This window comes from Hyperoodon ampullatus, assembly GCF_949752795.1.
Source record: "Hyperoodon ampullatus genome assembly, chromosome: 3".
In the NCBI taxonomy this organism is placed as follows: Eukaryota; Metazoa; Chordata; class Mammalia; order Artiodactyla; family Ziphiidae; genus Hyperoodon; species Hyperoodon ampullatus.
The window spans coordinates 53,563,637-53,588,056 of NC_136916.1; the positions used below are offsets into that span (position 1 = coordinate 53,563,637).

The following is a 24,420-nucleotide window of genomic DNA, read 5'->3' on the forward strand; positions in this document are numbered from 1 at the left end:
AGTAATGTGCCCAAAGTCACAGTGCCAGTAAGCAGCCAGGCTGCTGCTGACCCTGACCCTCACGTTCTCCCCAGCAGCAGCCTTTGGAGGGTCCAGAGCCTGGGTGGCAGCAGCAGTTATGAGGTGGTGAGAGGGGACCAGCAGACAAGCCCTGGCGATGGTCCAGAGCTAGAGGGGAGAAGCAGCAATGGAGAGATTTGTGACCTTGTAAACATTCCTGGGGGGTCTGGAAATAACAGAAAGAGGGGATCTGGTAAAAGACGTGGGCTTTCTGCAGCTACCCACGGGGGAACCTGACCTAAGTGAAGGCTGACTAGTCTCTAAACATTGACCTGCTGTTGAGCCCGTTCTTCACTTACCAGCTTTCACAAAGAGGAAGTCCTTTCTGATATCTAACCTATAGCGCTTTTGCTGTTATTTAAAGCTGCTCCCTCAGTTTTCCCTTTTAGGGGGAAAACTTGCTGTTTGATGGTTCTTCTCACACCTGAAAGCCTTCATCCAGGCTACTTCTTTTTTTTTTAATTAATTTGTTTATTTTTGGCTGCGTGCGTCTTCGTTGCTGCGCGCGGGCTTTCTCTAGTTGTGGAGAGTGTGGGCTACTCTTCGTTGTGGTGCACGGGCTTCTCACTGCGTTGGCTTCTCTTGTTGTGGAGCACTGCTCTAGGCACGCGGGCTTCAGTAGTTGTGGCACACGGGCTCAGTAATTGTGGCTCGTGGACTCTAGAGCGCAGGCTCAGTAGTTGTGGTGCACGGGCTTAGTTGCTCCGTGGCATGTGGGATCTTCCCAGACCAGGGATCGAACCCGTGTCCCCTGCATTGGCAGGCAGATTTCTTAACCACTGCGCCACCAGGGAAGTCCCCATCCAGGCTCCTTCTGTCTCCCTTCCAGAGGGGTGTGAAGTGCAGTGGGAAGGTCAAGGGCTTTGGAGCCATTGACCAAGCTGCCAATCACAGCTCCACCACCTACTGGCTGTGTGACCTTGAACATATCTCTTAGATTCCCTGAGCTTCGCTTACAAAATGAAAGTGGCAGTACCCACCCGGCAGGACCCCAGGGCTGTTGGGAGGAATAAACGTGGTAGCGTAGTGTCTATTTGTGATGGACTTACAAGACATGCTGGTTCCCAGGCCCTTCTGAATGGAATAGTCTCAATTCCTCCTTTCTGCCCACCACTCCCCCCTACCCCCGCCGCCCTTAGGGGCTGTTTTCCAACCTTTTAGAGCAAGTTCTCCCTTTCACCTCACCGGAAAACAAATCTAGAGCTCCCTGCGTGGCTCCTTTTACTTCTAATGAGATATGCATGGTGATGTGGCATTTCGTTTCAGACTGGTTTCACCTCTGAAATCCTGCCATCCCAGATCAAGTGCCACCTTCTCCCTGGTGCCTTCTGTCACTCCCAGAGCCAAAAGTAAATAGAGAAACAAACCATTCTTTCCTCATTCACTCAACAAATATTTCCTCAGCACCTCTCCTGGACTGGGCTCTCTGCCTCTGCCCGAGCAGCCCCTTTGGGGAGGCTGTCACTCCCCACACGGTGTGCATGATGTTCTCCTTCTAGATAACTCCCCTTGAGGCTAGAAAGGGCTCCTGCTCAAACCTGTACCCCTCGAATACTGCCTTGCTTGCAGCAAGCTCGTGCTCAAAAACCACCGGGGAGGAAAACATTCTCCAGTGATAATTTAGCACATTAGCCTTAGCTGGAGAGCGAGCACTTGGTTATTAACCCCAGAGGTACCTATGCTTCTCAAGGCAATTAAGTGAAGGAAGAGCATTAAAGTCCTGCAGTTCTCCATTTTTTTCCCCACGGCGTAACAAGGTTTCTGACCAGACATCTTTGCACACCCAGTCTTCCCTGCAGACCTTCCATGCTCAGTTTTACTCAGTGCTGGGGCATTCCCTGCTCCATCCTTGCTGATAGAGACGTTTAAGCATTACACCAAAAAGTTCATCAAGAGCTGGGAGGCTCTTGGGAAACTGCCAAAAGGAAGCACTGAGGGGTGGCTATAAGTTCTCACCCAAGCACTGCTCCAAGCAGTGAGATGTCAACACACATTCCCGTAGCTCAGAAACCAGCAGAGACTCACTCCAAGTTCATGGTGTAGGAAATGGAGGTGTGAGTGTCGGGGGTGTGGACACATCTAAGAATGTAGATACACGTGAACGTGGATGCATGAGTGCACACATATGTGTGCATGTGTAAATGCGTGCATACACCTCTTTCCTGAATCACCAGGACCGAGCACGGGGCAGGCAGCTCTCCTTATTCAGTCTCTGCCGGGGCTCCTGTCTTGCTGCGCTCGCACGGTGTTCCTCACCAGGAGCTACTTCCTGCCCCTCTCCCCACCCCCAGGCCCACCCGCTCCCTTTGATCTGCTTTTCTTCTTCACTTACGTGTGTCGTCTATTCCCTGTTCTTCCTTCCAACTCTCATCTTTCCGATTCCAACCACCACACTCTTTCAGCTGTCCATCCTACTCCCAAGAACCTGAAAACGGTATTGATTCATTACTGTCCCCGTAGGACCCCTGACATCTCTCCCAGCCGTGTGCTGCCTACAGTAACGATGACTTGACTGTATTGATTTTTTTCCCAGCAACCACACTGGTCTTTGATCTACATTTCCCTTGAGTGTGTCACAAGGAACCATATCAGATGTTTATTTATGTCAACAGGTATTAAGTCTATTGTGTTTTCTTTAACCACTAAGCCTTTTACTCTGATGTAGGGAAGAAAAGCAAGTTAAGTTGGCATAATTTGTTTCTGGCAAGTCTGTATTATTTACTTTTTCAAAAAAATCACTGCATTTCCTCAGTGGCTTTTGCACAGTGTTGTGATGCATCGTGTAGGGTACACAATGCCTGGCATAAAATGAGCATCCACCAAATCACTGGGAAAATACACGAGACGGAAATCAGGAGACACAAATTCCAGCCTTGGCTCAGCTTCTCATGCTTGGGCCACTTGACAACTCTGAGTTTTCCTCGCCTCATCTGTAAATGAGTGTGGGGCTTGGCCACATCAGGGCTCCCCACTGGGGTCCCACCTAGGCAGCAGTGGCAGCCTGGACGCTGGTTTGAATACTTCACGAAGCCCAACAGAGATGGGCTCTCATCTACAATCAGGCTACTCCTGCCAGTTGCACCATTAGATGTCTCACGTTTCTGGCTGAGTTATATCAACAGGTCAGGACCCCCGCTGCCCCTCCCGTGGTTCAGACCCTATCCCCCTCTCCTGCATCCCTCTGGGCCCCTTTCTTCCGTGTTTCACACTCAATTCACTCTCTACTTTGTAGCCACGATGATCCTTCTAAAAGGCTTATCTCAGCTTTCCACCTAGAACGCTCCAGCTGTCCCCCTGCTGTCTCCAGAATGAGGTCCCAACTCCTCAGCCAGCTCGCGGGCCCCTCACTCTGGCCCTGGTCCATCTCCCCAGCCCCTGCCCTCCTCACTGAGGTCCCTGGTAGTGCCCAGAACCTACCAGCCTAGGTGATCATTGCACAGTCTGTCCCTTAACCCCAAAGGCTCTTTCAGCCCCTGCCCTTTGCCTGGCTAGCTCTTACATGTCCTCCAGGTCTCAGCTTAGACATCACCTCCTCCAGGAAGCCTTCTCTAATCCTTTCCCAAGACACTAGGTGAGGGCACTCTTTTCTGTGCTTCATCTCTCTGCTTTGTAAGGCCTAATTCACTGTCTCCTCCCAGATTCTTAGTCTTATTCATGCCTTATTCATCATTTCCTCAGCACCTAGCCTAATACTTGGCACTTTGTATTTACTCTATAAATGTTTGTGGAATAAATGTGAATCCTTATCTTGGGCTAACTAAAAACTTTGATTGGTTTTCAGATCTGTCTTTGATTAATAACAAATGGGAGAACTAACTATTTCATTAATAGATTAATTTGTTAAACCTTTTAAACAATGGTATCCATGGAGGAGGGCAGAATAAAAGAGTGATGCATGTGTAGGGTACCATTACTCTCAGGTCCCTTCTAGGTAATAATTCCAGAAATTTATTTGTATAACATTTTGGCTCAGGATCATGAAAAATACCTATAAACTAGAAGGGCACTATCAATGAAGAACCTTTAGATTTGCAGGTCATAGGAGAATAGACAGTTACTCAAGTTGGAATCACCAGTTTGCCTCTGGGCTTCCTGGTGGCCAAAGCCAAAAGGGGAAACAGTCATTTGCATGACTGCCTCAGACCTGCTATAAAACCTCTTTGTTCCACAACCTTCACAGTCACCTTTTCTCCTGTCTCCAATTCTCATGCAGTTCCCAGAAGATGGAGTACCAAGGAGGGGCCTCCCTACAAAAGCACCAGGCACCATTTGCCAGTGTCACCATTCCCTGCTATAAGCAAATCTCACCCTCATCATAACCAAGGAGCCCTTTCTGAGCCAACTATCCCAAAAGGTGGGGGCAGCATGACCATTTGCCCTGAAGCTAACCACGGGCATCCTTACAAGATCTACATGGGTCTCCTGTTCACCCAGAAGTCATACAGCTGATCTAGTCACAAGTTAATGATTACAAAATCATTTAAAAAGTTAAGATGAGCCAAATGAGCCATTTTATTTAGAGTCACGCCAGTTCTTTTTTTTTTTAATACTGCCATTTTATTTCAATCGCACAAATGAAGTTAGCATGTAGGAAATTTAAATGAAACAGTACAGTAAAAATAGCAGAGAACCAAAATCTCTAATAAGGAAGTTCACCTAAAGCATGAGAATTCAACATTCATTAGTGTTTCATCTTCAGTTTTGATTGACACTTGATGCTTACAAATTTTGAAACAAACTTTGAGATCATGATGACTATTCTGAAGAGATTTCAGTACCAGCACTAAGATTTGTACATTCAGTTGGTTTGCAATTGACTTGTTAGCCATTTACACAGTGTATAGTACAGATTTGTCACAGGTCGGATCACAGTGTTGAAGGAAAGAAGTACCCTCCTGTAATTAGAAAGGATCCCTTAAACTGTAGTCAGCTTAAGACATCCAATGTACGAGAGCACGAAAACCATCATAATATTGTGGCTCCAAGGAACATAGTTTTCATAAGGAAAATAACCTAAGCTTCTGTTTCCCATTTTAATTACTGAAATCTCTAACAATGACAAAACTGTCACATAGGACAGTTACGTCAGTTCTGAGTCAACCTTTATGGACATGAGGAGGTGGCAGCTCGTATTTGTTCCTTCCTGGTTGGCAAAAATTAAATGCTTGCCAGGTCATTGGAAAGCTTGTTCCTTAAAGGAATACTTTTGTGAATTAAAAAAAAAAAGAAGAAGAAAAAGAGCCCGTCTATGGGAATTCCCTGGCGGTCCAGTGGTTAGGACTTGGTGCTGTCACTGCCGTGGCCCAGTTCAATCCCTGGTCAGGGAACTAAAATCCCACAAGCCGGGCCTCCCTGGTGGCGCAGTGGTTGAGAGTCCGCCTGCCGATGCAGGGGATACGGGTTCGTGCCCCGGTCTGGGAGGATCCCAGGGGATACGGGTTCGTGCCCCGGTCTGGGAGGATCCCATATGCCGCGGAGCGGCTGGGCCCGTGAGCCATGGCTGCTGAGCCTGCGCGTCCGGAGCCTGTGCTCCGCAACGGGAGAGGCCACAACAGTGAGAGGCCCGCGTACCACAAAAAAAAAAAAAATAAATAAAATCCCACAAGCCATGTGGCTCAGCCAAAAAAAAAAAAAAAAAGCACCTAATTTATTTTGTTTACAAATACTTGTCATACTGGTCCAACACCACTAAAAAGTGTAAGTGAACTGTGGCTTGACTGAAAATTGAAAGAAGTTACAGTTCAAAATCTAATATGATTCCCCATCATTCCTATATGCTATGTTGGACAGCATGCATACTAGCCATTATTTTTACATTTTCTTGCTCCTACTGTTTCACTATTTAATTGTTGATCAATTAAATCATTTCAGCTCCTTTCTCTGTGCTCTTAGCATCTAACAGGGTGCTTCTTGCTGAGTATTTGTGGAACAGCTACCATATTTCATTGCTTCTAGATGCCATGGATTATAAAATATATCCCACTTACAGAGATGCTAAAATAAAGTTGCATCTGAGAATCAATGAAATACAGTCTTTGTCCACAGCAGGTCCTGGCTCTCATTTTTTTTTTTAACATCCTTATTGGAGTATAATTGCTTTACAATGGTGTGTTAGTTTCTGCTTTATAACAAAGTGAATCAGTTGTACATATACATATATCCCCATATCTCTTGCCTCTTGCGTTTCCCTCCCTCCCACCCTCCCTATCCCACCCCTCTAGGTGGTCACAAAGCACCGAGCTGATCTCCCTGTGCTATGCAGCTGCTTCCCACTAGCTATCTATTTTACGTTTGGTAGGAGGCAAGAATATACAGTGGAGAAAAGACAGCCTCTTCAATAAGTGGTGCTGGGAAAACTGGACAGCTACATGTAAAAGTATGAAATTAGAACACTCCCTGGCTCTCTTTCTTGGCCATGCGGTGTGACCCTGGGAAGAGTCTGGCTGTGCTCTTGGGCTCCGCAGTTGTGCCTGCACCCTGCACCCCTGTGGCCACCCCTACAGAGGAAGACAGTAACAGACCAGGAGAGAGGGCCCCTGCTCCCTTCAAGGAGACGCGGAGCCTGCTGAGACAATCTCTGGTCCATTCTCTTCTTCATGGAAAACGAGACCTTCTAGTCTCTGCCCGGGGCGCCTTCACACACCTGCTCTGAATTCAGCCTTTTTGCTTTCAATCTTTCTTCTAAGCTGGTTTACCCCCACGGTCTCCTCTCTCTCCCCCTGCTGGGGATGGGCTGCCAAGGGCTTTAACTGGCTTCTGGAGGGCTGTGCCCTGCCCTCATCTGAATGCCTGGGGCTTGAGACCAACATGAAGCAGAGAGGGCAAGTTTGAGCACAGCCAGAGGCCTGACAGAGCCCCTGGCAGGACCCGCTCCCAGCTCTCGCCAGCCAACTCTCAGCCCGCAGTTCCAAGGCTTGTCTCTGCCCCAGGTGGGTGACAGTTCCTGCACGGGGCTGGACTTACGTAGCTCAGAGGCCTAGTAGCCCAGCCCCAGATTTCTTCCCATCTCCACTCCTGAACCCTAAATCAAGGCTCAACCCAGAGGCTCAGGGGGGAGTAGCACCCTGCCCCCGTGGGCTGGGCAGGGAGGCAGGGGATGCCCCAGTGACTTCAGCTGCGTGGCTGAGGTGACCACGGCTGTGGAACCAGATATCTGGTCCCTAGATGCCAGGAAAGTGCCTGGGTGATGAGCTCCAACTCGACCCCTGGTCTGAAGGACAAGGCTGGGAAGAACTTTCTGGCCTGTGAGGCCCGTGGGACGAGGGCTTGGCGCCCTTGGGGTTTTTTGCTCAATCACTTTTTTTCTCACAAGGGAAACTCCTTTTGTTTGTTCAGAATATAAAAAGAATACCTCCTCACTGTTAAAAACTCAGGCAATTCAGAAAAGCACGAAGAAGTAGATCCTTTCTAACAAAACTCAGGTTTGTTTGGTATTGTGGAATTTACCGGGCATTTTCCCATCTATTAGCTAATAGAATTCCACCATAACTCTGTAAAGTGAAGGGAAAGAAGATGATTAGCTACACGTGCTCACTGTTCGCCAGGCACTGCGAGCCTGTTTCTGTGTATTATTTAATCCTCGCCATGACTCTGAAGCAAAGCAGAGGTTCTCAAACTTGAGTGTGTATCAGAATCACCTGATGGGCTTGTTAAAACAGACTGCTGGGCCCAGCCCCAGAGTCTTTGATTTGGAGGTAAATCTGGGCTGGGCCCGAGAATTTGCATTTCTAACAGAGTCATATATGGTGCTTTTCTTGCTGCTCAAAGAACAGGAGGTGAAGCGTTTTGGTTTTTCCTCCCAGGCTCCTCCTATGAGTTTTGCTGGTTGTTCTGAGTGTTTGGGAAGGGCATCCTGAGCCCCAGGTGATGTTGGTGCTGCCCATCCAGGTGCCACTGAGGTAGATGCTATTACTGCTCCCATTTTGTAGCTGAGAAAACCGAGGTCCAGAGAGGCTGTTACTTTCCTAAGACCATTTATCCAGAAAGTGGCCTAGCTGCTATTTCCAGGAGGTCTGCCTGGTTCTGGGCTCTGTACACTTTCCACTTCTCCCTCCTGGTTTTCTGTCTCACCCGTCCCTCGCCCCCCATGACACTACACCCGCCTTTAGGAACAAATGCTAGCTTCCCTATCTTTTCACCCAGCTGGTAAGGCCAGCTGTGAACACGAAAATGCAGGCATTTGGGCAGCTGCAGACCAAGATCCTCCAGAACACACAAACCTCAATTCTGCAACTCAGGAAAGATGAGAAATAATGACGAGTGGGTAGACCACACCACATCCAGGCAAACCCTGGATGTCACAACTTCAATTAGAAGTAACTGGAATTATAGCACAGATTTAATAAATCACAGCGGGTTGGGTTGCTAAGCCTCAAGGGAAATCCCCAAGACACAGGGGTTAGGGATTCAGTTCCCTGGTATGAAAAACATGTTCTGGCCTTTCTTGTTCCCTCTCCCTCTTTCCCATAAGAGTGCTTTGTGCCTCTTGTCCTTCATCCTCAGGATGGCAGTGGCAACGGGGGAGAAGTCACTGGGGTATTGTGAGTTGGCCAGGCCTCTACCTTTGGTAAAGACGACAGTTCTCCTTAATAAAATCAGCCTATTAATTGCACATGCTCCCTAACTGCTGTTTTAAGTTCTCCCTTTAGCTCTAACTTAATATGTTTTTTATACTGCCTTTGAGTGTGAAGGTCACACGGTGCCTTTGCCTACTACAAAAGTAAAGCTTCCTAGCGTCCTTGCATGTGTTCCATGTCTTGTTCTAGCTTGGGAAGGATGTCCCGAGCCCCAGAGAGAGTTTATTTATAGTAACTTAATATTCCAGCAGATTCAGGACAGAAGGGGGTGGAGGTGGGAGCCTGGAGAACCAATGAGGTTCGCCCCAATGGAGGATCCCTTCCTAATTCCCAAAGGAAATTCTTTAAGACAGAGCGTCTATTGTCCGGGAGAAAGGAGAGCAGTTAAGGAATGCGGTGGCAGTGCCTGGTCACAGGGAGTCCTGACAGAGCCCGAGACCGGGAAGCTGGGCAGGAGGGCCTACGAGCCCGGTGCCCGGCACCCCGAGGCTAAGCCGCCATCTTTCCAGAGTCCCCGATCTGGGATAGAGGGGCTGATCTGGTGGATGCCTTGCGGGACCCTGACTTGGGGAGAAGTGGGACTCGTTCACCTGCCAGGAGGGGGTTTGGCTTCCTCTTCCCCTTACATCTCATCTCCCATGACGGTTTGTCTTATTTCTTCCAAATAATGAACAGTGGTATTTGTCTGTTTCTGAACTAGCTCACATTGGAGGAGCACCAGAGCAGTGTCTGGCCTTCTCTGGGATGGAGCCCCATGTCCATTCTCTGCTCACATGATGCGTTCTTGGGTCGTTAGTTTCAATACAGTCATTCCTTTTGGTTGCTCTGTTATTTTGAACACGCTGAGGGTTTTTTGGTTGTTTCTTGTGGGAGGGCTGAAAAATCTATTGGGGTAAGGATGACTCTCCCAGCCAGCTGGAATTTTTTTTTTTTTTTTTGGTGGTACGTGGGCCTCTCACTGCTGTGGCCTCTCCCGTTGCGGAGCACAGACTCCGGACGCGCAGGCCCAGCAGCCATGGCTCACGGGCCCAGCCGCTCCGCGGCATGTGGGATCCTCCCGGACCGGGGCACGAACCCGCGTCCCCTGCATCGGCAGGCGGACTCTCAACCACTGCGCCACCAGGGAAGCCCTGGAATTTTTAAACTCTTTTATTGAATATAATATACATACAGAAAAGTGCATGTAAGTGAACAGCTTGATAGATTTTCACAAACTGAACACAGCACCCATGTCAAGGGACGAAACGAACAGTATGCCCTCCTTCCAGTCACCTACGCACCCCAAGGGCACCCGCTACCCTGCCTTCTAACAGCATAGATGCACTTGAGCAGACTGGAGTTCAGCCTTCTCTCACGTGTCAGCCTGACTTGCAGTTGCCCTCCATTTCAGAGTTGGTGGCTCAGCAGGATTGAACTGGGGCTGATTGCAGGGGTTAGGGCACTGACCCAGCACATGCCAACACGTACCCAGCTGCTGCTCCAGCCACCTGGGAGGAGCACTCAGGGGCAGGGTTGGCTCCATCCTGGCTGCCAGATGGTCCTTCTGTCTGCAGGGGGCCATCCGGGAGGTTAGCCTCGTGACTCAGTGTGGTGGGGGGATGGGGCTCGAGTTCTCTTTCCGTGTGCTTCTAGAAGTCCTATCATGTGTTCCTGGAAGCGAGAGGCCCGCGGAGCAGGATGACTCAGCGGCATCTATGTGAAAAGTAGCTGAGGTCTGCGCCCTGGGAAAACCAGCATGTGGCCTTGGGTTGGACTTGCCCCATTCGATGCAGCCTGTATTGTTTGGAAACCATTCTTCCCTCTCCCCCCTGGCACTTATGCCAGGCTCTCTGTTTACTTGTGTGACTCCAAGCACAAGTGCCAGCCTGGACCTGTTTGCCTCCTTCACTGGCCCCCACTGACCTGACTCCACATCACGTGTGCTCATTTCACTAATAAAAAACCAGGTTTGGGCTTCCCTGGTGGCGCAGTGCTTGAGAGTCTGCCTGCCGATGCAGGGGACGTGGGTTCGTGCCCCGGTCCAGGAGGATCCCACATGCCGCGGAGCGGCTGGGCCCGTGAGCCATGGCCACTGAGCCTGCGCGTCCGGAGCCTGTGCTCCGCAATGGGAGAGGCCGCAACAGTGAGAGGCCCGCATACCGCAAAAAAAAAAAAAAAGGTTTGCCTCTGTGCTCGCCCCCATGCATGCCATGCATCTTTAGACTCTGACCTCTGCTTCCTCAGCAAAGAGCTGCTCTAACTGTACGCAGGAGGGACAGAGGGCTGGCCAGCGCTAATAGTCAGGAGGAAGTGCTTCTGGATTGGTTGGTATGGCTGGACAGAAAGGCCCTCCCTTGGGGAGCACCATGTCATGCCTAAGTGGCAGTAAGGTTTTCCTCCTACACCTTCTTGACACCGTGTCCCTCTGTTCTCCGTAACTTCCTTGCCCTGCCCAGGGGCGCTGTCCCGCAGATGAAGGGAGCCCTGGGGAGATGTGACTCGTGTCTCCACTCCACCTGGGAAGCCAGTAGAAGAGGTGTGGGGCAAGTTACCTCTGACTCAGGCTAGAAAGGTCTTGGGAACCATCTGGTCAGAGGTTCTCTAACAGAGTACATAAGAATCACCTGAAATAGACAGGTTTTTCAGGTTCCCTCCCTCCCCCAGATCCAGGCTGAGGCTCAGAAATCTGTATATCTGGAAGGCATTCCAGGTGATTCTGATGCAGGTGAGCCCAAGCCATAGCTTGAGGAACACTGATCTGGACAACCCCTTCCCCAGGTCACAGATGGGGAGAAAGCAAGATCCCGAGGGCTCACGTGCTTCCTCCAGACTATATGGAATAAGGTCCAGAACTTGAGTCCCGCCTTCCTTCTGTGCCTACCCTGCTCCTGTCTCCTCCCACACACTGAACCTGCCCAAGGGGCCCTGATCCCCAGACGGCACCGATTCCTTCTTTGTCAGGTCTCTTGCCCTACCCTTCCCTCTTACTGCCACCACTGTAAACTGGACACAGAATGGGGTTTCTTCAAAGGCCAAACACCTTCCAGCCTCCCTCCCATCCTTCTTCTTCCACCACCTACCACCCCCTACTCTCCTTAAAATGCAAATTACCCCCTGCCTCGCCCCTCCATCCATGGGACAAAGTGGGAAGAGCCTGGCCTCCCCCTCCATGCTGCCCCTGTTTGTTTGTTTTTTTAATTAGAACAATATTAATGAAATATATTCACCTTAGAGAAGTCCATACAACACTCTCAATATAATAGAATACTGTTGACACAATGCAATCATTATAGCTTTAACAACATGTTACCAAAAGATGGACATACATGAAGCTTTTATTTGTGGTAGTGAGGGAAATAACATTCAACTCCAAAAAATGATGATGAGATACACAGGCGTCAAATTGCCTCCTCATATTAAGAAAACGTGTAGACACAAAACTATTATTATTTTTGAGAGAAGTAAAAATCTATTCCAAGAAAACAATGTATCTTGATAATAATAGTCATAGTCTACTTTTATTGGGTGCTTACTGTAGAACAAGTATCAATACTATGCCAGCCCATCTCACATGGATCTCACCATTCGATCCTCACAGTAACCCTGTGGTTGGTGCCATTAGTAGAAAGTCTAATATAGGCCTTTAGAACAGCAACAGTGCCTTCCTGTTGCACAATGTTAGTGTTTTGGGGGAGGAAAAAAAGGCCTGCTGTGTCTCATGTTTTTCTCTCTGTATTTTGGGATAATTTAAAGTATTAGCTAAATATTGTTGGAAAAAAATTTTTTTAGTATTTTGTTTTATTTTGCATTTTTTGGTAAGGCAAGCACAGGATAAACATTCAAACTTTACAGACAGTGAAAAGTAACTCTTTCCTCCCATAGCTGACCCCTAGTCTCTCAGTGCTCCTTTCCAGGGGCCATTACTGTTTCAGTTTCTCCTGAATCCTTCTAGAAAAATTCTGTGCAAACACAAAGTTACATTGTACACACATGGTGCCACATATACACACTATATCTGGCTTTTTTCATTTAACAACATAGCTTGGAGATGGGAGATGGGCCAGCATCCTTACTTATAGACCTGCTGCAGTCTTTTAATACATGACCCAACCTATCTTTCTGACCTTAGAGTCCATCCCTCCCCTGTAACGACTTCTCTACATGTTTTCCCTCAAATGCCGTCTTGCTCTTTCTTGCCTCCATTCATGTGATACCATCATCAACTTGGCCAATAGCACTTCCTTCCCATCGTACTGAATCCTCCATCCCCCAAGGTCCGGTTGAAAGCCCTCTTCCTCCAGGAAGCCTTCCTTGACCATCTAGCCCTAGACTCTCATCTTCCTCTGAACCATCAGAGCACTGAATTGTTTACTTGTTATCTGCTATTATTACCTATTATATTCTGCTTGGAATTGTGAGCTTTAAGTAATTCCCATCTACAGACCACAGCCTATGCTTCTAATTACCCACCCACTTAGCAACGTGCCTTGCCCATAATAAGTACGTAAGGGATGTTAGTAGCAGTGGAGCCATGCGATGCTAGAGCCAAGGAGACCTTGGCCTAGAGGTAGCTGGTTGATTAGCTCAGGGACTTTTCTCTGCCTCTTGGGCTAACAAACATCCAAAGGCTAACTAGCAAATCCAAGTCAGATCTTTCTCTGGATTCTGCTTCCTCTGTAGTAATCAACTTCTCTGCCTGTCACCACCCCTCCTGTGCCAGTGAGGCCAGTTCCACCCTCCTGCTCCCCATAACGATCTCTCTTGCACATCCCTCGTCACTCAGTCCCAAACAAGTCATTATTAACATTCCTGCGCTTGCCAGTGGACCCTAGAGCTTGACCCCCATCCCCACTCCAGCTGATGACCAAATTTCCCATTCATTGCAATACATGAGCTAAGCCGATTTCAAGCTGCTTATCTCGAAACCTTTTTGCACAGTTGATGTCCCTGTCTCTCCATTTAAGACAAGCATTCCTCTTTCACTAAGGACTGACCATCACTGCTTGGTCCACTGCTTACTTACAAACACGGCAACGAGAAGTTAATTCTAGACACACTAGCAGCTTAAGTTCTCGGGCCTGAGCCTAACTTTCAGAAAGGAGCCCTTTATTCTTTGTTTACTGTAGAATAAATGTCCTACAGAGGAGAAGGGCACTCTCCTGTCTAGGGCCCTTGCAGTCTGAAGGTAACCTGGGCATCCTCACCTGGGTGGTTTGCAGGAATCTGAAAGCCTTACACTGTGACTCGCAGTTCAAATGCACAAAGCAGGCTCAACTCCTTGGAGAAAGAGCTGTCTGAGACCTGTGTGGGGCAAGTCTTTAGAGAGGACATTGTGCCCTCTTTTAACAATACCAGAACTGCTCTCCCCAACCCCCCCAAATAACCTCTACAGATCAAGAAGTTTCTGACTTTCTCATTAAATAGTCATCTCCTCAAAAAAGTATTTAAGATCTCTACTTACCTATATAGGTCCACTTGGATTCTGCAAAGAAGAAAAAAAAAAAAGCAAGTAAGTACAACTGAGCTTGAACAAGTTAGAGAAAACATGACAGATTTTATTTTTAAATGGGTGAAATTAAAAGGAGGTGGATGCCCAGAACTTCTAACTTTTTCAACATGGAGAAAAGGGAATCCTTATGCACTGCTGGTGGGAATGTAAATTGGTGCAGCCACTATGGAAAACAGTATTGATCTATAGGTTGCTCAAAAAAATTAAGAACAGAACTGCCATATGATCTAGCAATTCCACTCCTGGATTTTTATCCAAAGAAAACAAAAACACTAATTAGGGGCTTCCCTGGTGGCACAGTGGTTGGGAGTCCTCCTGCCGATGCAGGGGACACCGGTTTGTGCCCTGGTCCGGGAAGATCCCACATGCCGCGGAGAGGCTGGGCCCGTGAGCCATGGCCGCTGAGCCTGCGCATCCGGGGCCTGTGCTTCGCAACGGGAGAGGCCACAACAGTGAGAGGCCCCACGTACCACAAAAAAAAAAAAAAAAAAGAGTCCTAAGAGTTCACATCAGAAGGAAAAATTTTTTTTCTATTTAATTTTGTACCTATATGAGATGATGGGTGTTAACTTATTGTGATAATCATTTCATGATATATGTAAGTCACATCATTATACTGTACATATTAAATTTATACAGTGTTGTGTGTCAAGTATATCTCAATGAAACTGTAAGAAAAAAATTTTTTTAATTAGAAAAAAAAAACTTTTTCAGAGTCTGTGTCAGAACAACTGCTTCTCAGAGCAACTGTGCTCCCAGGGGATACAAAGCACAAGGCAGTGATTTTGTGCAGGGGCCAAAGGGTTAGGGAAGGGGCTTCTTGATCAGAAGCCTCCCATATATCTTAGAGAAGCCAAATTTCATCACCTGAATGGGTAATAAAGTCACAAGGCTCAAAACTCAAAAGCCACCAAAAGGTACACAGTGAAAGCGATTCCTGCCACCTGAACTCCCTGCTTCATTAGTAGTCAGTTTCACCAGCTGATGGGAACGTTTGCCCAGTGTGACTGCACACACAGGTCTCTGTAGTCTGTCCCCCCGCCTTCTTGCACACAAATGTTGACATACGGGAAACCCTGTTTTGCATCTTGCTTTTTCCCACTTAACAACACAGCCTGGAGAAGAGTTCACCTCAGTACATAAAGAGGAGACAACTAATCCCCAAAGGAAAGTTTTTCTTTGAGGAAGCTGCCACCCTTATCTGAGTTAGAATTCCAGGGGCAGTGGCAATGTGGAGGAGAGGTCCTGCCAGGAATATAACGAAAGTCACCTATCACTTCCCACTCCACACCCTTCACTCATAAAAGTCCTTTGTGCTGACAGCAAAACATAGTTTTAAAAAGTTATTGCATAGTACACCTGAAACTAACACAACATTGTTTAATCAACTATGCTCCAATATAAAATAAAAATTTTTTTAAAAGTCGTTGCATAGATAACCAACAAGGACCTACTGTATAGCGCAGGGAACTATCTTGTAATAACCTATAAGGGAAAATAATCTGAAAAAGAATATATAGATATATGTATAACTGAATCACTTTGCTGTACACCTGAAACTGACAATATTGTACATTAAATATACTTCAGTTTTTAAAAAGTCGTTGCAGAGCTGTGCTCTCATTACCCTGCTGGCACACCTCCCTCTTCATCTCCAGGAGGAGCCTGAGACCCCAAACTGAGACTCAGGGTGTCTCGGGACACATCACAATGAGGGGAGTGTTCAACTCCTATGTCCCTCTCTCCCAGCTTCTCCCAGTGCCTCTGAGATTCTCAGCCCACCAGGGTACTGATGCAAGAGGAAGACTCACATCTCCTTTCTCTCTTGGGAATGATTTGCAGTAAAACTTACCTGACCAACCATCTGGTAGTCACTTATCACAACTGGGCATTTTCTACTCAAGCCAATGGTGGTTTTGAAAAGCGAAAAGAGGATTTTGTTTGTTTTTTCTTTGTAAGCTGGTTTAATGTCCTATTTTTTTGTTGTTGTTCTGTTTCAATTCTTTGCCTCAGTCTTTTTAATTTTCAAATTCAATTGGCAGTTTTTTCAAATTACACTTGTAATGGTTTAAAGAGTCAGATGGTTCTATAAGGCTTTTAATAAAAATATTGGTCCCCTGACACTCCCTAGTCACTTTCCTGCTCCCTATGGCAACCACTGTGAATTCTTTTAAAATGATTCTTTTGGCATTATCTCATCTCTATAAAACATGCCCATGTTGTGCCTTCATGATTTGCTTTGGTTTAGGCATTATTTGTTGACATCCCACTTTGGAAGAGATGGATTGAGGGCTCTTTCACATACCTGCAACCCGACACCTCTTTTTATAGGTGAGAAAATGAAAGTCTACAAGGAGAAGTGGAAGATCAGTGCCTGCTAAGAAGCGTATCTCCACATTTCCCATCACTTCCCACGAACTTAGAGAATCTTCGAGTCTCCTTCCCAATCTTTGGGGTAGAGGGGGGAGTCCAGACCCCTTAGAGTATTTGATCAGTACTATGGGTCTTTCCTCATTAAAAATGCCCACTAACACAACATTGTAAAGCAACCATACGCCAATAAAAATTAATTTTAAAAATGCCCATAAGCTTGGACACAGAAAATTTCGTGTACAGTTAACTTCAGGAGGTCCATAGAACCATGTTAGGTGTTTTTTTATTCGTTTTGTTCTTTTTAATGTAAGCTTCTTTGCCATAAACATCTTCGCTGCTGCATAATTAATTGGCATTAAGACAATTTTTCTGTGAAAGATCAAATAACTAGTTGACAGTTTTGGTTTGACAGTTTGGTTTCCACTGGTTGAAACGCATTAGCATTTCTTCCAGTTAGTAATGTTATTGATGGCTTTATCTAGCTGACCGATGACAATCATTTGCCCCAAGAGTTGGTTTCTTATTTTGAAACACACTACATTGGAGGAGAAAGAGGCCGAGGGCCTCGAAGGTGCGGAGTTGAGCCAACATTTCCCACAGAACTTTGAAATATCTGTCACTAGAGGTGTGACAAGATGCCAAGAATACACCACAGGGTAGAGGCTTTCACAGTGCAACACAAAGCTCAGGTACAAACATGCACCCTTGTATTTGGAAACGGATACCTCTCTTAATGAAGGAAGAAATGTTAGCGAGAACGAAAAAGTGCACTGCCGAACGAGGAGATGAATCAACAAACCAAAAAAAAAAAAGAAAAAGGTATAAAATACTATGAATGAAAGACTTGGAAGACAAATACTTAGGTACAACCCACAAAATAAAATCAGTTATTTGCACAGTATTGCCATGAATCTACACACATTTTAAATGTATTCAAATATTTTGTATTTTGCAATAAAGTCTTTTAAATTGTTATTTATTTCTTATGCTTCACTATGTCCTTTTATAAAAAAAATTTTATTGGAGTCTAGTTGATTTACAGTGTGTTAGTTTCAGGTGTACAGCAAAGTGAATCAGTTATACATACATATATGCACTCTTTTTTAGATTCTTTTCCCATATAGGTCATTACAGAGTATTGAGTGGAGTTCCCTGTGCTATACAGCAGGTCCATATTAGTTATCTATTTTATATATAGTAGTGTGTATTATGTTAATCCCAATCTTCCAATTTATCCCTCCCCTCTCCTTTCCCCCCAGTAACCATAAGTTTTTCTACATCTGTGACTCTGTTTCTGTTCATTATGTCCCTCTTGATATCCCTCTTTTACTTTTTATTATTTCATTTTCTACAGCAAAATTGCCTTATGGGTCAATTAGTTATGCAGCGAAAGTGCATGCAGCAAAGATGCTTACAGGCGAAAGTACACAGGGCTCCACAGACCCCCTGAAACTTGCTATGGACCGGATGGGAGTTAATAGTCCCCAAATTAACCTCCTCTGAATTAGCAATTGGATGAAGACATCCAGAACTGTGGGGAACCCAAACTTGTATGTGACCCCCAAGTTTACTGCTAGCCTTTTACTGAAACAGTAGTGAAAAGGAACAAAACAGCTTGGCTTTGGAAACAAGCTACAGAAGACTTTGAACCTCTTTTCTGAACATTTTCCCTCAGCGTTCTGTTTGAGGGCTTCCATTAAAATAGTCATGGATTTCAGAGGCAAAGGAAGCCAGGTGATTGCCACTTAGCCAGGCAGAGCACTTGGAGGCCCAGGTTGTAAAATCTCACAAAGAACGGGGAAGTTTGTCCTCACTGCTCCTCTGAGAGACAGTCCACTCCGTGATCCTGGAGGCCACGAGGAAAAACATCTGCTACCTCTGAGCAGTCCTGCCTTGGCCAGACATTTTAATTGCACCTGCACCAAAATCAAATCATGCCCTTAATAACCTACATCTTCTGCTACTTTCCCCAAAGCTTGCTAAGCTGTGGTTTCCATGTTGTTGCAGCTCTCATCCTCAGATGAGGTATCAGCATAATACTCTGGTAAGCTCAGGGCCCAGTGTGATCGAGTGCATCAGGGACTGTAAGGGCTCAGATGGTGACACAGGACTGGGGAGTTCTTAAAAAGCAGCAGCATCAGAGCAATCTTTCCTGCCATCCTTTCTCTGAGCGAACTGCTTGGCCCTCAGGACTTGGTGCTTTGGGTATAAAGGGCCGTGCCTGGAGGGGCTCAGAAGCTAGAGTCTGGGGAGGAGAAGCACGGTAAAATGAAGGAGAGGGTGGGCTGAGTCAGGGGTTCTCATTGGATGAAGGTCAGGGCCCAGCCTGGTTCATTCAGTTCAGCCAGAACTGAAGGCAGGAAGATTTTATAAAGGAAGTGTGCCCTTTTGCTTTTTGGAAATGTCCCCTCCTGGTTTCCCACCTTTAGCTTTAGGGGCAAGGGTCTTCACAGAATTAAACTGACCCCACAGGCAGGCCAGGCAAAGGCCCCTGCGGTTACACCTCAGTAGCTTCCTGAGAGCACTGTTCCCTTTCCAAGAAGGTCATCTGTTCTCTCCGGAGCCTTGGGAGGCCCAGCTGGATGCCTGTTAGATCCTGCAGACCCAGCTTATACTGGGCAAGGAGAATGTCCTGGGTGCCTTCGGAGGAAATGATGTTTACAAAGATTCGGGTCAGGGGTTCAGGGCCCTGCCTGCTTCCTGTCCTGGGTGCTAGAACCCACATCCATGCAGCCCAAGGCTGCCCAGCTCTCCACACCAGGCTCAGGCAAAGCAGGCTCTGCAGAGTTCATTGAAATGTTCCCCTACAGCAACTGAGAATTCCTAGGTTATGTCTGGAAGATGCAAGGCTTCGCCTTATTATGCCCCTTCCCTCCCTAACCCTGATGTTCCCCAGCTGGGAGTTTAAGTGCCCCAGGCGGAGGGCGGGCCACACTCTCACCCTGTTGCCCAGCCTAACCCCATTCCACCCTGCAACCTTGGGTTTAATACTGACACTTTACACCTCAGTGAGTTTTGCTTTGACCTTGTCCCTGGAGGCAATTAAAAAGCCAAGAAACCTGCCTGAGGCATAACAGAATAAAAGCTGTGTTCTTAGAATCAAGGGGTAAGCAGGCTGCCTCCTCAGTGTGGGGTGAAAGTAGATTTTTTACTGAAAACTTTCCCCAGCCCAACTGGGAGAAGGGGGAAGGGAGAAGAGCAAGGGGGAGAGGAGGGTACGGAAGGCCAGAGGAGCAGCGGGGGAGGACGAGCTGCCCCCAGAGTGAGGGGGGTAACAGGCTTTCAGGAAGGAGGGCCAGTAAAGGGCTTCTCTCTCGTCCTGGAGCAGCTTGGAGCTCTTTCAGGTCAGTCAAACTTTGGGTCTCAGGGCAGCTTTCTTCAGAGGGGAATCTGTGTCAAAGTTTGCAGTTTTATACATTAATTTCCACTTCTTTGTAACTACTTTCTTCCACCCACCTCTGCCCCACCAGATGAGGAAGATGCTACTCAGCATTTCATGCCAGCTAGTGGACTCGAACTGAATTCAGAAGAATGGCAAAGCTGCTGACAGCCAGGCTCCCCCTGCCTCCCCTTGCCTTGCCCCATGGGCAGCGTGACCTCTGAGGGGAGGGGGCTCCAGCTTTCATGCCACTGAGCAGGACCAATTTCCCACTGCCACCACCCAGCCAGGGAGGATGGATTGTCAGCCATTCTAGTCACTTTGGGCCCTTCTATAAGTGTTTCAGCCAAGCCTGGGTCCAGGAGTGGTCACACCTACAAATGTCCGTACAACTTGGCACAAACTGTCAAGGGCAGGAGCCACCATCACGTTACTTGGGAAGTTTCCATAAGTCACCATCTACTCCCCCAGAAAAGCACTCACCCAGCTGTGGAGAGGCAGGCAAAAGCCCTGACCTTGACTGCTCTCTGCAACTCACTGCCCAGACCTGACCCTACAGATGAGGCCCCTCCATCTCCTTCTGCTACTGGCTGGGCACCACCAGCCTCCAGCCCTTCAGGGTTCAAAGCCCTAATTACACTCAGAAATAAGCTGTGTATGCTCGTCTGAGGGCACGTACACACACACACGTACCAGAAGTAGAGCCCTTCTGGAGAAAAATAATGATTAAGGATGGGATGCATCATTCCTTTGACTTGGAGGTGAAACAGTGGTAAAGAGCCTCTCCTCCAAAGAAAAGCACCCACCACTGAGCAAACCCTCCCTGGTAAAGAGGCTGCTCAGAACACCCCGGTCACTCCACCATGTGCACGTGGATGGAGGCACAATACTTGAAATCCCGGTTCTGTTTCTCCTCCCCGGTTAGCAAATTCCCAAGCCACCTCTCCAGAGCTGGGGGTGCTCCGAGAACACACAAACATATTTTTTTTTATTAGTTTCTGCTTTATAACAAAGTGAATCAGTTATACATATACATCTGTTCCCATATCCCTTCCCTCTTGCGTCTCCCTCCCTCCCACCCTCCCTATCCCACCCCTCTAGGTGCTCACAAAGCACCGAGCTGATCTCCCTGTGCTATGCGGCTGCTTCCCACTAGCTATCTACCTTACGTTTGGTAGTGTATATATGTCCATGCCTCTTTCTCTTTGTCACAGCTTACCCTTCCCCCTCCCCATATCCTCAAGTCCATTCTCAAGTAGGTCTGTGTCTTTATTCCTGTTTTACCCCTAGGTTCTTCATGACATTTTTTTCTTAAATTCCATATATACAAACATTTTAATGCGAAGACGACGTGTGCCCTGGCAACCGGAGCCGATCCTGCATTCCACAGGAAAACGAAGCATCCTTTGTAAAAATGTGCTATTTTGAGACCATGCAGGTCCTTCCCCGCTCCCCCCAAATGATTTTTATCCTTAACGAGCCCCGTGGAAATCCTTCTGCCCAGGTGTGGCTGAGCGCTCGGGATTGTTAGGAAAGAAGAAACTTTACCGTTGAGTGGGGTTGGGTTAGAAGGCTGTTCCTTTAAGACCACGAGTAGGAGGACGGCAGCCGCGTGCGGGCTGCGGAGGGGCATCGTCGGGCGGCTGCTCCGGGCAGGAGGCGGGCGCGGGCTGCCGGCAGCTGGGCTCCTTCTCTTTCTCTGCCTCCGGCGCTGGGACCGGCGGGGCTTGCACCGGGACCTCGTGCGCGCAGCCGGGGCGCCACGGCGAGCACGTCTGTTCTTTGGGCTCCTGGCTCCCCGCGGGCTGCTTTTATGGAAGACTCAGTCCTAAACACATGATGTCACCGGGTGGAGGGTGGCGGGAGAACGCCCTGCCTACGGGAGGTCTGGCGCCCCAGTTCCAAGGTGAGTTGTAACCCTGACTTCAGCAGCTCTCCGCGGGACAGTGGCTCGGGCGCTCCCCGGAGCGGGGGCCGACCTGGGAACCCACTTCTCCGTGGGAACCGCGGGCAGGCGTGGGAGAGATCCGCCTGCCTTGGCCCCGTCGGGAGGGGGTGCGTCTAGGGACTCGCTTCAGTGGCCACGCCCTTGGTCTGTCATTGCCCTTACTGAGAAGCCCCCTTAGTACAATGCCATCTGGGCAGGAGCCTCCTCTGGGCCCCAATCGTGTGCCTGCCTGGACTGGGCACACTTTAGGGACTGGACGACACAGATGGGGTTTGGCGAGGGCTGCATTCGAATTACGAATTTCTGTGGGCGGTACAGTGGGTCCTGATAATGTCTTACCTTTGAAATTTAGACGCCAAGAAATTAACAGGTAAATAGCACAGTTGGGATACACTATGAAATAGAAGTAGATATACAGATAAATAGACTAAATAAATAAACAGCTTTACTAAGCAATTAGACTTTCCTCTCTTAACAGGTAAGTAGGTAAGGCTCATACTAGCTCATAATATCAATAGTTCTTTAGGAAGCTGGGAGCGGGGCGCCCCTTCTCTGGGGTAGCGGTGAAAGAAAGGGACTTATTTATTGAGGACCTATTCAGTGTAAGGCTCTGTTCCAGGCGTTTTGCATCTTGGCTTAGATCGGTATCTGAGTTCTGTTTTCAGTGCAGATTATCATCACCTGTTGCTCGTTTCTGCCCACTTTCCTCACGTATCCGTATTCTTTTTTTTTTTTTTTTTTGCGGTACGCGGGCCTCTCACTGCTGTGGCCCCTCCCGCGGCGGAGCACAGGCTCCGGACGCGCAGGCTCAGCGGCCATGGCTCATGGGCCCAGCCGCTCCGTGGCAGGTGGGATCTTCCCGGACCTGGGCACGAACCCGTGTCCCCTGCATCGACAGGCGGACTCTCAACCACTGCACCACCAGGGAAGCCCCGTATTCTTTTAAATATGTGCATACATCTAGTCATATACTTGCGGTTCTGATCCTCTTCGTATTTAGTCCATGTTCAGTTGTTAAGTCAAAGGTCTTACTAACTTGCTGCCTGCCCCCAATGCTCCCTAAATCTTCCTGCTGCTGTTCCTGCTGCTGTTCCTGCTGCATGCTGTTCCCACCACTACCCTTGTCATTTGTGCTTCTGGCTTCCCTGGGTCCTGCTCCCCATGCTGGGCTCTGTCTCCTTCCTGCTCTGTGACCCTGCCTATTCTCTTGGCTCCCTGCTGCCTACAGATATTGCTCAGACCACATGGTCTGCTGAAGGGTGCCCACCCCCAGCCCTGGCATATGACCTTTGGTTTTGTTACCTGGACCATCCTGCCTTCTTCTCTTGGCCACAGCGGCCTGACCAGCCCACACCTCTCTGGTCTCTGCTGACCCTCAGCCTAAGTGGACTCTCAGGCTGGCCTCAGAGACCAGAGAAGCTGCTTGTCTGTGGTAGTTTTGGAGGGATAGAGCAGCTTGTCTGCTGAAAGCCTCCAGGAAGCACATGCCACCCACGTTTCAAGGGGTGCTACTGTTCTGTCCTGATCCTCTTAGCTGTCGTTTGGGTTAATAAAGGGCTTTGAAGTCTTCTTAAGGAAGTAGTTACAAAGACAATCTTGTTACAGGCACTTTCACAAGATGGTAGACTTAAGGATGACCTTTTCTGCCTGTGACTCTTGATCAAGAGCCACACCTGCGGGTGGTGAGTGAGCATTTCACTGTGGTTCTTGAAACATTCACGTCTCTGATTTGTCATCCAGGTCTTTAGAAGATGAAATGTACTAGAGGAACACAGAGGTTGGGGAGGAGCCACTGCAGGTTCAGAAATGCACACCATGGAGGTGAAAACACTCACCTCACATTTCATCACTGGTTCAAGGGAAACTGGGTTGGGCACACACATTTTGTTACTCCCACTCTGTTCTGTCTGGCTAAACAGTAAGTCCAATTTCTCCTTGAGCATGAACCTCTAAGCGTTCCCCAGCGATTCCCCAGAGACAGAGAAGTCTAAAAATGGGGTGGATTTAATAGAATTTTGTAAACTGGTTTTGATGGAGAGAAAGGAGAGTGTTGGGTTGTTTACTGCATAACTAGATCAAAGACCCGGTTAATTAGTAAAGAATGGATAGCAATTAAAAGAGAATTGAGAATGTAAATGGAGACCCAATTGTCCTAAGTGCTTTAAGTTGTTTTCTTCTAGTTTTATTGAGATATGATTGATAACATAGCACTGTATAAGTTTAAGGTGTACAGCATAATGATTTGACTTACACACGTCATGAAATGATTTCCACAGTAAGTTCAGTGAACGTCCATTATCTGGTATACATACAAAATAAAAGAAAAAGAAGAAATTGGTTTTCCCTTGTGATGAGAACTCTTAAGATTTGCTACAGCAACTTTCCTGTGTAACGTCCAGCGGTGTTAATCATATTTATCACGTTGTACGTTACATCCCTAGTACTTATTTGTCTTAAAACTGAAAGTTTGTACCTTTTGACTGCCTGCATCCAATTCCCCCACTGCCCTCACCTCTGATAACCAGAAATCTGATCTCTTTTTCTGTGAGTTTGTCCATTTGAAGTATAATTGACCTACAAGAGTGATTTTTTTTTT

The 24,420-nt window shown here is 47.6% G+C and overlaps 1 protein-coding gene across 4 annotated transcripts in view; it reads right to left on the reverse strand.

The window, feature by feature from the left end:
- The window catches only part of CA12 (carbonic anhydrase 12), a 67,136-nt gene extending 45,467 nt beyond the window's left edge, over positions 1-21,669 (reverse strand). For 2 of the 4 annotated variants that reach the window (XM_079700154.1, XM_079700152.1), the window contains exons 1-2: positions 21,425-21,669; positions 14,077-14,097 (exon numbers count right to left, since the gene is read on the reverse strand). In XM_079700154.1, the coding sequence (XP_079556280.1) occupies positions 14,077-14,097; positions 21,425-21,509 (106 nt within the window). In that variant the 5' untranslated portion in view covers positions 21,510-21,669. The remainder of the gene's footprint in view (positions 1-14,076; positions 14,098-21,424) is intronic. The other 2 variants (XM_079700153.1, XM_079700151.1) reach the window with 2 other exon arrangements.
- Between the last annotated feature and the right edge of the window lie 2,751 nt (positions 21,670-24,420).